This window comes from Opisthorchis viverrini (genome assembly GCF_000715545.1).
Source record: "Opisthorchis viverrini unplaced genomic scaffold opera_v5_17, whole genome shotgun sequence".
Classification (NCBI taxonomy): Eukaryota; Metazoa; Platyhelminthes; class Trematoda; order Opisthorchiida; family Opisthorchiidae; genus Opisthorchis; species Opisthorchis viverrini.
Genome location: NW_008751673.1, coordinates 2,387,341 through 2,402,997, shown reverse-complemented (window position 1 = coordinate 2,402,997; position 15,657 = coordinate 2,387,341). Strand labels below are relative to the sequence as shown.

Below are 15,657 nucleotides of genomic sequence, written 5' to 3'. Positions count from 1 at the left end.
AGCGCTTAGTCTACCTACCTGGGCGTTCATATCACCAGCAACCACAACGATATCTGAGCTCTTATCATGTTGTAGAAGGGCACCTCTCGGCAGATTCAGAGCTACAGTCGGTTAGGGCGTAAGCAGATACAATAAACAAAGTGCGATGAACCTCACTTACTCAAGATTCCCTCACAAATATTGACAAACAAACCGCACAGAGGCGACTATCAGCGGGTATTCAATCAAGCAGAGACGCTTCCGCTCATTCGCTCAATACAATACCCACCCCAGCATATCCAGCTGCAGCGGCCTCTACATCACCAGAGGTGCGCAGTCGAAACCTGGATGAGAGCGAGGGAGCAGTCAGTTCGATTACAGTACTTGCGTCCTGCGTCCTTGTTTCTGGCAGACAACATACATCAATACAGAGGGAATCCAGCGTACGCGCAAGAGCCACCTGTTGACCTGCTTGCTTCAGTGTGCGAACATTGAAAGTGGCTAAGTAGACAGGCTTTCGGGGTTTGAAAACAGACTTCGAAGTGTTTAGGGTTGTAACTGAACTCGGACGTGCAGAAGCTGCAGCTGAGTGTGATGCAGGGCGAGCAAAACGGTCAGTCCTAGAGCTGGGACCTGCGGATAAAGTATTCAAATTTGGGCGGGGGAGGGTGGAAGACGGAAAACGTGAAAGTGTAAGAAGGGAGACGTCAGCAGTAGCATGTTTTCGCTTACCCGCCCTGCTGTATGCAGCAAGTAAGGCGACCCGGCTGATGGCACCACGCGACGGCCGATGTGGCATGAGTAAATTTGTGTATGTGCAGTTTATGGTTGTACGTGGGCAGGTATACTGCCAGGGCGCCCACACCTAGACAGGAGGACGATTAGGGTCCGCAACCAAAGCCTTTGGCTCAAAAGCCTAACCGCGAGGCGGCGGTGTTTGGCGGGAAATGCAAATGCATTACCTTTTCTACGGAACAAGTCGCCATACATGTTCCAACCCCCAACCTGGAGGACCAGGAGACTGTGTTCGTCAGACCTCTAACCATTGACCAACCTGGTATGAGAGACTCTGTGAGTGTCGTGCGGACACCCACCAGTATAGCTCAATAGGTCGCCGAGGTACAAAAACCGCCACACCACAGTAAGATCCAGTCTCTTCGTGACGGAGAATGTGGCATACTGGCTTATTTGTTACGATTTAACGAGTTATATTACCCGCGTCCGCTCGATTCGGTCCAGTTCTGACTCATTGTAAATCCTGTGAACTAAGTGGGAAAATAAGTGGGATAAAGGAGAAGGACAACTATCGTTTACTATGCTATTCATTTAAACGGACAAAGTACTCTGCTCTGATAAACAACACAGTCGCGGTCAACGACACATAACGGGGATCACGTGCAGTGACACAGCAATAAAAGCAATGCTGCTGAAAGGTTTGTTTCAGTGCACGTCCAAGATGTCACATCCACGAATTGGGAATCCGGGTATCGGTTGTTTGTGTACGTGTTCATAGGCCAGCTCAACATCGGGTTCAGGGTTGGTTTCAGCTTGATCACTGTCTTGTGCAACTTCCTTCTTTACGACGGCGTTGATCTCCTGAAGAGTGACGGGAACAACAAATAAACCATCCATGCAAATGAGAGGGGATCCATGATCTCAACTTCGCTCACAAATACACACGAGACTTCAGGAGAGATGTATGTGAATTTGTCTTCTACAGTCCACTAGTTGAGGGTCATTTATTTATTGAATTATTTTAATATGGTGCATGGGTTGGCGAATGTAAACCTATAGACGTTAATAAGACAAGCACCGGGAGACGCACTGCATCTCTCTTTATCATGGAATGCACAACATAGGGAATGGTTTTATCTCCAAGTATTTTTTCACATGAGTTTCCATCGTGCACAAATTCTAAGGTTCAAAAATGGATAAACTGGGATTTCGAAGGTAAGCGGAAACTAGCCGTGTTCTTGCATGTGACAATTTCTAGAGGCTACCCAGTGGTGGAAACATTGGTAAGTATCCAGAACGATGTGCTCAGTGTAGTTTTCGACGTAAAGCTACCCGATGGTCCACTGAAACAAAATACATCACAAAGGTGTTCACCCAGAATCGCACTACGAAATTCTGAGGACGAAAGTAACAAACACTGTTAGTTTTCTGTGATTTATCGAAACAAATGCTCTCTTTTGAAACAACCGAAGCTATCTGCGCTTTATAGTTAATGAGTTGCTCTTGCGTCTTCGGTAGCTGATCAACCAACCGTTACTGGGATCAAGGATGGTATTCATTCCGTGGATGGACCGCAGGGAATGTCTGTTATCTGAGCTCTCCACGATCTACGCATGCATCTTAGGAAAACAACGGGCGAAGGTCCTGTAGCTTCATTATTCTCGGACGTTACCATAACCACTTCATTGTTTGCCACCGAAGGCCATATATCAGACGAACCTGGTGATGCGCTCCATGTCCTTAAGGAAACACAACTAAGAATAAGGCGCCTGCATACATGAACAGCATTCGGACAATCACATCCGGGAGTCAATGGGATTGACACAGCGTCCTTTGCGAAGCTAATTTGATATAAGTCTAGTGCATGACGGGCGAACTTTAGCAGGCCAGTCGAGCTAGTAAATGACAACATGCACACCAACGGGATCGGTCACGTGCCATGTCCTACAGAGTTCCAAATTACCTGTAAGTAGGATCAGTGGGCCCCAGCCAGAAAGCATCGTTTTCCCACAGCACTCAGATTGACGTTAGCCTTTTTCGTTCCCATTGCCTTATTACCGTCTGCCCTTCGTGAACCTTCCGCCAACAAACTCTCAGAACAGGGAATAACACCATCTTCAGTAGACGGTTGTTGGGCAAAACCAAATAAAACTGATGAATTTAACTTGGTGCGCACTACCTTGTTGTACACTCTCAACAGCTGTGCTACGCACCGATGAAACCGATGACCAAACACTGGAAGTCTCCGAAGGTCTTTCGATTGGAGGGGTCCAGTCCCACACCTACAAACTGGGAGCCCTCCTACAGCAGCCGTGCAAATAAACTGTTGTTGAGAGATCTGTTTTAAATCACTTTTGAGTGTGATCAGTGATGGCTGGAATAATCAGACCAGCTGCCGGTGAATGCAGGCTCCAATTGATATTTTACGATTTACCGTAGTACACACAAATTGTAAGATCGCTGCATTTTACGGTAGATTCATTTGTTACGCTTATTAGCTAGCGCCACGAAAATGAACTGAATGTGGTCAGTGGGGCCAAAACATTCCAACTCGTTGGTAGTATATTGAAATGACAATGGATTGTGTGCATTTATGTTTTGACCAGGTGGCTGCTGATCTGTTCACAGACCTTAGAAAATCGTTTGCAGTAGTTTCGCCACCAACCGGATATCATCATTAGCGCGTGTTCAGGTGGGTATGGCCCAATCACCTACTCACACTAAAACAGCCTTTAAAGACCACTTCATAGCTTTTTGAGTGACTGGCTGACTGAGGGCAGCTTTCTTGTAGATCTGTTATCGTTGTGGTCCACATTTTTGCATTCTATTTTTGGTTGTGGTATAGCCTCTCTCCGGTAGTTTCAGTCGCTTTCTTGGTCGGTCTGTTTATAACATTTGTGGCGTTGTGGCCTGGCTATCTTGAATTCCAAAAGCTTCTAGTTTCAGTATTAACCCTTCTGTGTTTTGATTGGCCTGTTTCCAGATTCCAGTGGGTGTTGGTTCAATTTTCTTTAAACTGGTCGATAAGCTGCGCTTTCCTGCCTTCTTTCTTTTGACTGGCTCCATGGAGTTTGACCTGATCTTTTGATTTACTGTTTGAGGATGTACTGGCTGGGTTGGTTTATCCATCAGATCTGAGCTCCCTACTTTATTTACAGGTTTCTCTATTTCTAGTAAACTTCATGTGTTGTGGTTTCTTGTGGTCCGAATGCATGCAAGTGACGCGATCTAGCTTCTGCAGGACATGTCTTACGGAATGCTGATGAACACTATAGCCAAATTCAACTGCAGGACTTATTCCCCGAGGGCTTGAAAATACGCACAGGTTAGAATGAGTTCACTTGATCGCATTTGAACCCAATGTTGGCGTTCTAATTACTTTTGTTTAGGCACGGATAAACTAGCAGCACCTCACTCTTCGTGCTTCATTCGAAGGGTAGTACGGTTGTACAGTTGCTCGTCGACAGAGCCGAGCGGATATGTCAGATGTTCTTGGGTGACCCTGTGGCGCTCCAGCTGCAGCAGTGGAAAACTTTCCCGGAGCAACACACGGACAGGGTATTGTTTATAAGGAATATTGATAGCTTACAGGTTGCAACTGATGTGTCCACACATGATCAGGTCGTCTAACTGAAAAATACTAGCTCACAACTCATGCACTTTTGAGATAACATTTTCCCAGCCGAAGGCAGTCACAATACGGAGAGTTTAAGTCAAAACATGGGGAGGAACGTGGAGAGCTGACAGTCTTTCCGCTTACCTTAATTTCGGCATCGGTCAACAAACCCGCTGATACCACGCTTTGACAGAAGAGGTTAATCGGGTCCCGTTGTTTTCGAACGAGATCGACTTCGTCCCGAGTGCGGTAGCTCGTTCCCGGGTCACTCATACTGTGCCCAAAGTAACGGTACGTCTCTGCCTCAAAAACAATGGGACCATTGCCTTCCATAATCCAATCCCGGCAGAATCGTATTGCCTCCCGAACGGATAAGACATCCATACCATTGACCTGAAACAAACGAATTAGCAAGACGCTATTGATACTGTACGCGGAAAATTCAGACTGTGGTTTGTATGTAGTGAAGCACTAATAATAATCGTGGGGAAGAATGGTACTTAAAGTCAATATCCCACGAATCTTTTCACAGCATGCAAGCAATGTTTGAGTTAGCACGGGTCAGATTCCTTGCAAACAAACTGCAAGCAAGTGAGGAGACATCACTTGCCAGACTGAAAACTCGGCTGAACCAAACGATTCAGTCCATAGCACATACGGGACTACAGAGAAGCAGCGAGAGCAGTTCACTTCAAGGGTTTTTCATGATGGGATTTCTCAAACGTCTTAGTAATAGTAGCCAGCAACCAAAGCCGTTCTTAATACACAGATTTAAGCTGCCTCATTGTCATCTTTCGTCAATGGTAACATCAAGGATCAACATCTCATAAGTCCACTAATCATGTTCGGATACATTTGAATATCCAATAGAACGAGGTGAAAAAAACTGCAGAATATACTCTTCCTTCCACAATAAAAATCTGTGGTTTTGGAATAATAGATTAGATTTTTGTGGAATAATCCGAGCTCTTCCTTGGGACGCACTTCCGGCACCAAAGTATGCACCGAAAAGATTGTGGTGCGTTGAATAATTCGTCGAAAGCGACAAACTCAGATAGCTTTGTCTAGGTTCAAACCACACGACTCGACTCGGTACACACCCTTAACTCGAGATTCGGTATTTTTTATGGAAACGTGGGTGGCGCTGCCAACTGACTGTTGTGGCGATGGTTTACTACTAATATCAGATTCTGTAGTTATAACTTAGAGGACAGGCTTGACTCGTGCACTACTGTGGGATTTTATTCAATATCATTTAACCTGCGCATCGAGCTTCAAACCGTTTTCCCACTCACAAATCAACTAAAAGAGGTGAATTAATAATGTCTCGTTGAAAAGTGGAGAAAAGAACGTTGACAGAAGCAGTACCGGGCTTTTAATGTCCCAGGGTACCCTGGATAGAAGACCCTAGCACCGATGCATACGCATCATACATGCTGATAGCCACTGGTATCTCTGGATGTATGCCTGGAACACGGGTTCTTACGAAGGACAATACATACATTATCGGGTATCAGGCATCCTGACAACTCGGAGTGGAAATTAGGGATATTTAGAACTCGGAGCAACCTTATATGAACCACAAGGTGCAGGGCTGCAGTAGTTTTCAAATATACAGAGTTCAGTTGTCATTGAATACAGAAGTATACTTCCGGTTTCAGCATTCGACGCCTTAAACTGCTTCCTTTGATAGAAAGTGGTCAACACAGCATTCTTTTCAGCTACCTGTGTTCTATCCTGTGATGTACATATTCGTGCCGTCTTCGTAACATACCCGAATATGGAATGTATGCCGAACGTATCAACTCAACAGAAATTCATAGACAACCATAAGGAGGCCAAAATATGCACGCCGTTTCAGTAACAACACACGTATCTGCTTTCCTCAAGAAAGCAAGCTTTATTCGAAGGTTATGAGTGGAGGCTCACAAACGCAGGCACACCCTACAAAGCATGGTTACTGTCCAAAGTGAACATCCGTGAAATCAAGCAGCGTCCGAGCCAACCAGGTGTGCGCCTATAGAACGAATTCCCAGGAAGTTCGCACAACGTTTATTCGCCAAAACCAAAGTCCACATCTGCTTAGTCCCTAGGTTAGTTGTGTTTCAGCCCCCGCCTTACAGTATTATCTGACCGTAGAAGTTAATCGCATCACAACAACATGGAAGTATTTGTACTGTCGCACAGTTGTCTACAAGGAATTCGCTTGTTCAACCCGCTAACTGATGAAAAGCGGATGTACGTAGCATAGCTGACCAGCATGCGCTGAACTTTACATGTTCGCGTAGCATTACAGTTGCCAGAAGTTTTTGGAGCTTCAGTTGACGCTAGCCTGGGGCAGCATAATCTGCATCATAAAGAAATTCAGCCAAACGTTTCAAAGCTGTACACTAAAGGGATGTAACGATCGTCTTCACCGTTCACGGCTACTAATACAGGGTTCATTCAATTTATTGCCCAGGTTGGAATTTTAGCGCAGCCAACAAATAAATCCGCTCAACATGTTAGTCGGACCACTAGAACAGCCAGCAACCGCGTGCAACGCCACTTCATGGGAAGATAGATCAACAGACACAACAGTAGCTGGTACGTCATTCAGGCTATCACGGACGAAATAGTCCAGCTGAAAAGTAAATGTCTAATCGATATTTGATCATTCGCCATAAAAACTGATAGGTTTAATCTGTTCCTCAGGGTATGGTACTTGAGTATACACCAACTATTTTATTCTGGCTGGAACACTGTGCCTGGGATTCCATCCTCTTCTAATAAATAATATTTTGAAAACAAACTCCAATTCTAGCCCCAATAAAACGGACGGTTTGTAACGCATCGATCAGCCACAAAGTCGCATTATGTAATTGCTATGAAGGATGGAAGCATGCGTACAATGAAGTGATACTTATGCAACGATTGTGTAACGAAGAACTGCTAGAGGAGCGAATAAAAATTATGAAGCTAAGGTGATCAGAACAGGCACTACACGCCCAGCCAGCGTCTAGGAAAGAAAATGCTATTTTTAATCCAGAACCCTCGCTAGAAGTGAGTTCTTGGGAGGTGGTCCATCACATTCTATTAGTAAATACAAGCGAGTACAGTCAAACACGATGCCGTGGGATTTCTGAGTCTTTCTGCTTATGATCTATGTGATTCACCTACTGTGTGGCTGCAAACTCGACAAGACGCGGTACGACATTGTTTATTAGGTTGGATAAAACTCACTGGCAACCGATCTAAGCGAGAATGCATTAAACTAGTTGGCACTTTCGAGGTGGCTCAGTGATTAAGGTGCGAACCTACTGACTGGAAGGTCCGTGGTTCGATCCAACCTTAGCCTCTCAACTGATCCTGTCAAGGCTTGGACCACCTGGCGGTATCTCAGCCCTCAGACTTCCTTCGGGTGGCATTGCAGCTAGGCGCCAAAAAGTTGTTACAGCTGAACGATTGGGATTAGTTTAATTAAATCTAAGTGTTAGCGTTCAACGAAAACACCTAGGAAGTTCGAATAAGTGGAAACAAAAAGGTTCGAAAACAGCTGCAAATTAGTTTGTGCGTGCTTCATGTTTAAAAGGACTTGTCTTTGGACCTTAAGGGTTTCGGTTGGCACACTATGATCACTACAGCCTATGAGATGTCATGGTGTGGAATCCATCAGGCAGAGATAGGAGAATTTCCCCACACACCAACATGCACTCAATAAGTTATTTTGTCCAAGCAAAACGGATCGTGGCTATCTTATCAAACGAAAAGTAGCAAATTCACTAGCTCCTTATTTGACAGCAGCGTCGACGTGAGAACGATGGTGTTAAACCGGTGTCTAATCGTGATTACTTTTTGAACTGAAACCCTATAATGAGGAGAAGAACAAGAAGAGAAACCGACCCAGAACCAACCAACCATAGACTACCAAAATGTCTAGACCTCTTAAAATCTATTCATCAAAATTTACGGGGTGAATGCTACTGATACCAGTGATTGGCGGTTGGTAGCCATATTTAATGGTATCTCCAGTTGAACCCGAGGATCACGTGAACCCTATCCTCGAAGGCGAACATCAAGGACAACACCCAAACCTTTCCTATCATAAACGAAAAATTTAGCTGGGTTCTAGGTGAGCCTCCAGTCAAAACAAAATTGGTATGCAAATGAGTTTGCCCCGCTACTTTCATAATCTCCTATTCTCTGATGCTATGACATGCGGTTCGCGCCCCTATGAGTTTTCGCGTGGAAAGAGCGCTGTTTCCGGTGGGCGATAAGTTGGTATGCGTGGAACCTTACTGAGCACTTACTGAGCCATCGCAGGTCGTTGTCCTGATTCCAGTAAACAAGTGGAATATTTAAAGTCCCACCAAATACGTTGTTGTGGAGTTGTTGCTGCGAGCTTCACATACACCTGGTTCCGATATATCGATAACTAAGGGCCCGAAGACGTTCCATTTCATGCGTCCACAAAAATCGTATGTCGTCACCACATAGCCTGCATTGTACCCGACAAACACGATCTTTAAGGCTGAAAACTATTCCTTTCTGACGTAACAAATGGCGCAAAACGGCAAACTCAACCTCATTTCTCGAGATGTGCCAGCACAACTGACGTAACTCTCAATATACTGAAAGTTCTCTACGGCCTCCAGTATCTCCCCTTGAATTGCAAGCAGCATGTCCTAGAACTTGACTCTACATTAAGCGTTCTAAACACAGAATGGTAGGTGGGATGACTCCGTTAAATAGCAATGGATACATACACTTTTTACTCTTTTTCGAAAATGAGATTTTGTCTGCATATTGTAAACTGATAGGGTTATCTCCTGTAAAGAATAGTACACTAGGAGGTTTGGAGACCCCAGGGACTGATTTGGTGCTTCATCGATTACGGAGTCAGTGAAGAAAAGAAAGCAGTTGTTAGTAACCACTGCTTGCAGGTGAGGATTTGAAAAGCTTCTCACATACCGCACACACCTACAGCTTTGAATACGAGGTGTATAGTATTTAAAACTTCTGGGACATACCTTTGGGTATAAGCATGCCCAGAAGAACTAACGGCGCGACAGAATCGGACGCATTGTTGAAGTTAAGACCGTGAAATGATATGTCGTTGTTCTAATGTAAAGGTGTGATCGATGTAACCCTTTATGACCAGACTATTGCTTTCCCCAGGTCCTTCCTTCTTGTGCCATTGTAACGCTACGGGGAAGGAATGACGCTATCTTGTTATGATAGGCGATTAGCTGATACCTCTTCGACTGCCATTCAGAACAAGCACTATTTTTAAGATCATTGTTATCGATTCACCCTAGTTGACTGGAATGGCTTCCTTTTCTGAGATAGAGGTAAATAAGTATGACAAATGCCGTCCGAGTGTAACGGTGGACACTACTGATGAGGCATGCGAAAAATATGTTCTCTCGTGATTGTGCGTTGCGTCTATTGGAAAGTGTTATTTGTGAAATTACTTTGTGGCATTTCTACGCATGTGCGCTTTAAGGGCGAACAGGCCGTGAACTGAAATCGATATCATCACCATCAGCTGTCCATGGTGTGGATCACTCACTGGCTATCGCTCCTTTCGGAATTCGTGTATCGGATCAGATCACACAATGTTGTCTTCCTTTTCTTCTTTTCTTCCGTGAACATTTCGCAACACAAATCCCAGGCTTGAACGAGCCCATCGGAACAATCCTCTGGATTTTACGCCAGCTGATCAACCATACGGTGCTAATTAGGAGTGAAATGTGACCCGTCCTTTATACTCGGATTTCCGCCTGCAATGCAGTAGAGCAAGTACAAACAAGGGACATGAGATAGAACAGTGGCATTGCCTGGGTCTCGGAGCAATGTGCCTGTCTGTCCAGGTTGTAACCGAATCCAACGAAACTTAAATGGGTCAACCGGTGGGGGTCAACCGTTAGGCCTAATGGTCACGGAAACCTAAGCAAGCAGAAGAGGCGAATAATTCAGAGAATGCTTCAGGAATACCCAGTTCATTCGTATAACGATCTTTGAAAGCCCATCAGCGAGATAATCAAGAATCAAGTTGTCTCGACGATATTCACTAAACAAGGATGTCTCGATAGCTCGGGTGAGGCACTAGGTGCAATTTTTGTGGACATCTGCACTTCTTTGGATTCTCCAACCGCATAAGAGCACTTGATTGTAGAAGTGAAATGTTCTGCAACTCCTATTGCTTATGACGGTATGCTATTTCTCAGGCTCTACCGAGCACTTAGTCTGTAAGACAGCTCTGCCACATTTTTCAAGATTAAAGTATTCATTTACTGCTTATCCGTTTTATTCGCTCCTTTTTTGGAAGAAAGGAACCCTTTTCGAGGAAAACCAGCTAAATCTATGGAAAGTGTTCCCCAATGAGTCCGATAAATCTAAGGGGACTACCTGACTCCTATTGTAAAGAAACATTTCAAGACACTTGTCTCTCATCATCTTGTAATGGTCCATTAAACACTGACTTGAACGCAGTAAGTAGGAATTGGGCCTCGAGGAATTTGCGTTGACTAAATCATCGCATTCACCACGTGCTAAAACAACCGGAGACGTACAGGTACTCACAAACATATTCCTTGACTCCCATATTAATTTGATCTTGTTGGCCAGTCTGTTCTTCGTAACATGTTTAATCAAAAGAAGATATTCCGGAAGTTCCTGATTATAATAAATTTTCTGCCTTTTCATAATCACAAATGTGTGGGTGTATGAGGAGCACTCCAAAAGCCCTCACTCAGAAAGTGGTGTTCAGCAAGGACGCCCATCTTATCGATTTCTAGTCCACTTTGTGGTCGAAAGGGTAATGAGACGAATCCTGAGATGTCTTTGGTACCGTATTGTTCACATGAATGTGGAGTAAAGGCTTTTCGGTGCAGAATATGCGGACAATATCATCCTCGTCGTCGAAGAGGTGCTTTGAGATGAAGTAACCAGAGAGTTACCCTGTAATATAGAATGTGCTTTGCAACGATAAACAAGGTGATCGCTTGTATATCAAGGAGGTACTAGGTACCCAGACCTCCGAATCACTCTGAAGGTAGTGAGACAGACGAAGATCGGATGGGTTTTTTTTAATTTGCGAGAACCATTGCAAGAAGAGGTATGTGGTTCTCGAACAGAGTTTAGATCAGGGTTTTATGGTTGTGGGTCATGGCCTCTGGGATCAGCGAAAATCAAGATTACCGTTAGCCATAGTCTCAGAACTATATACTGTGTGGACTGATGTCAGCGAGCGCGCAACAGAACAGTTACAAAACGAGTGTTCGGCTAAGCATCAGGGAATTGAAATACAAAATGTGTGCAGTACCAGATGTTCTGGCGACTAGGTTACGTATTGCAAACACCGGGTAATTGTTTGCCAAAAAGTGTTATTTTCCACACCTAACTTGGAGTGGCACATTTGGAGCGACAGTCAACCTAGCAGAAAGATGTGAAATAGATGGAAGATGGAGTTCGTGGTATCCCCTATATGCTGGACTAGAGACATGATAAGATACGATCAAAACAAGAAATTACACGCCATACATAAGAGTTTCTGTCTGCAAATGCTGTGCTGAAAAACAAGTCAGTGAGTAGGGAATGTGGAGTATAAAGTAAATGGATTTACCCATAAACCAGGTATGTAAGAAGCACGAGTGTAGTAGTCGATGCAGGCGCTGGATCGGCAATCCGCGGTACCCATACCATATTTGTTGTTCTCGCAAAGGAAGATTACTGGGAGTTTCCACAGCTTGGCCAGGTTGAAAGCCTCAAAAACCTGTCCCTGATTGGCGGCACCGTCTCCGTACATGTCGACACAAACATTTTCTTGTTTTCTGTATTTCATCGCTAGTGCAACACCGGCGCCTAAGGGGACCTGCAAGAAAGCACAGTTAGAAATTAGTGAAGTCTACGAGGATACGTAAAGATAATAACGCAACGGACAGGCCAAATTTCTAGTGATGAACTGATCTAAACTCTGCTGTTCTTCAGCACTAGGTTTGTTGCAAATGATAGCAAAACTTAACATGGGAGTAGAAATTTCTCGGGGTGAGGACTGTAATATTCTGCAAAGCAAGTACCCTAGGTCCAGTTCGGTCGGCCATAAATATTTATCTGGGTTGCATGCATTTTTAGACCCCAGAAACTGAGAAATCGGTAATGTTTGTATTACAATTAAATTTTCCACCGCATTGTTGCCTGCCAAAATCATCTGACCTTGCCATGTCCGAAATTCGGGACTAATTTTGCGAGCATGGCTTCTTACAGAAAAGCATCGGTTTCACTGTACGGATAAAAACTCATTTGCAAATTTAGTGTCATCACGAGGCTCAAATACTTCAGCTAAATCTCTCATCTACATTTTCCAACTGAATGCGTTACCCAAGGGCAGTCTCGTGTCTCAGTTAGAACGATATTCACGTAGTTTTCTCGATGCGAGACTCACCAGGGGATAGTTTGGATCAAGACAAACTGATTCGTACATGGGGCATTAGTCTACTCACGTGCAATTTAGGTTTTGAGTACGAAGCAAGATTGGTAGAAATTCCAAGACTAAGCCTGCCTGAGAAGACTGAAAAAGGGCGAAACCGATGGTGGGCTGTCTAAGTATATTCGCATGCTTTACAAGTGTCACAGCAGGAAGTTTCACACTATGCATTTATCTGACAGCAAACAAGGGAATATCTGCCGGCCGACGGCTCCAAATTATCATACTTCATTCTTCATTGTTTCCTGTCCCGATTCAATGGTTTTCTCGCACCCAGTTGCCAGTTTGTGATCTTTGAATCCACCGACGCCAACGTATCAAGACGAATTCCTTCCCATTGTGAACAGAATAAACTATCCCGAAAGCTTAAACTCTATTGGGGGTAACGACATTCTTGCCACCCGACCTACTGGGATTTGTGACCATGAGGTTTAGCATTAGAATAATAGGTTGAAAATTTACAGATATCAGTACTAAGCCTCTAAAACTGGATGACCTTTCCTGTAAATAAGTTTCATACAGGTTGCCCGAATTTGATTTGAAAGAGTTTATTGGATGACAAAAAACAGGATGTTTCAAAATTTGTGTAAAAGCAGGGTACCAAAAATAACCTCTGAAAACCGGATAGTGTTACAGGATCTGCAGTAAGCAGAACACATTCAAAATAGTCATTTGTGTGAACTGGCTGGCTGTTGCGGTCTTGTTTCGGAAGTCCCCCCTAACCCACCGATCGTATGCAGCTTCAGTACTGGCACACATTGAGTTGATCTTCACTCCAGTGATGAGTGTATTGCATTGTATGCTGGCACAGCCTTCGCGGCACGCTTAGGCCCTTTGAAACGAAGGATTGTGATCCTGGTGTAGCAACTCGAACGTTCCAAATACAGGGGTAGTACTGTACGACCTGTTGGCCGAAGGCGTAAGAACGACAGCTGAGTTTGCACACAATATTCACGTAAGGATATGATCAACATGGCCGAAATTCCTGACCTGAATTACTAGCATCAGAAAACTGTGCTGGCAACTTGGGCCAGCCATCTGAGTACTATATCTTCAACGAGGTTCACGTAAACTGCTGCGCCGCCAAACACACTAAAGGAAATCTGAGTAACAGAGTGTCATGATTACACTGGATTTCGTCTGATGACACCGGTCGGTAGGTGGGTTCAATCAGGTTTGTTCCTACTGCATTTATAGATCTCTCAGCCGAAACCTGATTGGGGGGGGGGTAGTGGAAGTCTATGACCATGTCTGCTCTGCTTGAATGTGCTCCCGCTGGTAGATGGACGAAGATGCTAAACACGCACACCCTCCTGGTAGTCGATCCTTAAATCGAGTCATGGAGACAAATATGAGCCAGTAAAAACTGATACACCCCAGAATTTTCTCTGTTCCAAACGAAGAAATAACCTCAAAAAGCCGATGAAGAGCAGTTAAAGTGTGTAAATATAGCGCTTCACAAACGCTAGAAATTATCAGAGTAATCCAAACAGTCTTAAGTTGGGCTCAAACCGAATGTACATGTGCAACCCAGTGGGCGTATTGCCTCAATCCCAGCAATCCTGTGCCCCGCATACACCTGGAATGACCGGATCGAGCAAGGAAAAAGAAGTTCAGAATACAAATTTCCAGAAGCGAGGATATGCCCGTATCAGAAGTAACATTTGGTTTGGTGAGAACTCTTGTCGACTGCATTTGGCAGTACTTCTTGTGTGATAAACATTATTCAACTGAATTGTAAACAACTGCCAGTAGATAAATCACTGAAGCGGAAGGAAACAAGTGTGGACGTGAGAACCGGAAGAGGTATTTCACGTCACAGTCTCGAGTGCTGCCTGATCCACACAAGCCTATATCAAATAAATTATAGTGTTTCATCTCAGTTCAGTCTACCAGCCATAAACCATATAACAAGCTGTTACAGTTTCCTTCTAATCGGAAAATGGGAGAATGGGAAGATATAGTCAAGCATCAGGAGCGACTGCATAATCAGTTAGTTCCCACTGAATCAATCTAGTTATCTGAAGGAATGGAGAACGCAAGAGCTACCCACTGAAGGCGAAAGCTTTGATCAAAAGCGCCATTGACTATGTGACTGAGCTATATTAGAGATTGTCATTAACCATTGCTGCGTTAAGTCCCTGAATCCCCATGCAGGGAGGCGGCGGTTGTCGACCCAACAGAGTTTAGTAGTTAGTGTTTCGATAGTGTAGGGTAAAAAGAGCACTGCAAGATAGAAGACGGTGGGTAGCCCATACATCGCGGGAGAGTTCGTTCTTCTTAAAATCATCAAGCTTATTTCAGTATTGCTATTCCGATATCAGTCAGTCTTTCGGAGAGATCTATCCTTAAACCCCAGCCGTTTCCGTACATCCTCTGTGCGTCGAGACTACATTTCTGCTCCAAAAAGCACTGTGGATTACACCGGTGCAGCGTAAACGAGCAAACTAACATCAAACCATCGCCATAAGTGTCGGAAATTAGCAACAGCTGCGCTGGTCTCCCCGATCCACCCGAACTGATCAGGCAAATAAATTTACCGATCCTGTCCATTGGCTCATCTTTAAGCATAAGGTTTGTGCTAGATGCCATCCAGTCTTGCGGCAGCACTCTCCAGTTTACAGGCATGAAGTTCATACCAAACAATGAGACAGAATTATCTAGGTTATTTAAAATGGGTTGCAAATTTGAAAGATCTGAACCAGGCAGAGCAATATGGTCCTGCGGCCGAAAATTCCGGGAGAATTCCGACTCTAGACGTTCCACAGGAAAGCACAGAAGTTTCAGGCAGCACGGGACCACGAAAGAGGGCAAGCTTCTCTTACACCACTGAAAATACTGAACTCAGGCGACATTGCAT

At 44.4% G+C, this 15,657-nt stretch overlaps 1 protein-coding gene across 1 annotated transcript in view; it reads right to left on the bottom strand.

Annotated features, from left to right (window-relative positions):
* Positions 1-1,287: 1,287 nt before the first annotated feature.
* The window catches only part of T265_01591 (hypothetical protein), a gene marked incomplete at both ends in the record, with an annotated part of 28,269 nt that continues 13,899 nt past the window's right edge, over positions 1,288-15,657 (bottom strand). The window contains 4 exons of the mRNA XM_009165650.1: positions 1,288-1,575; positions 4,475-4,723; positions 11,937-12,185; positions 12,231-12,365. Coding sequence (XP_009163914.1) covers positions 1,420-1,575; positions 4,475-4,723; positions 11,937-12,185; positions 12,231-12,365 — 789 coding nt within the window. The remainder of the gene's footprint in view (positions 1,576-4,474; positions 4,724-11,936; positions 12,186-12,230; positions 12,366-15,657) is intronic.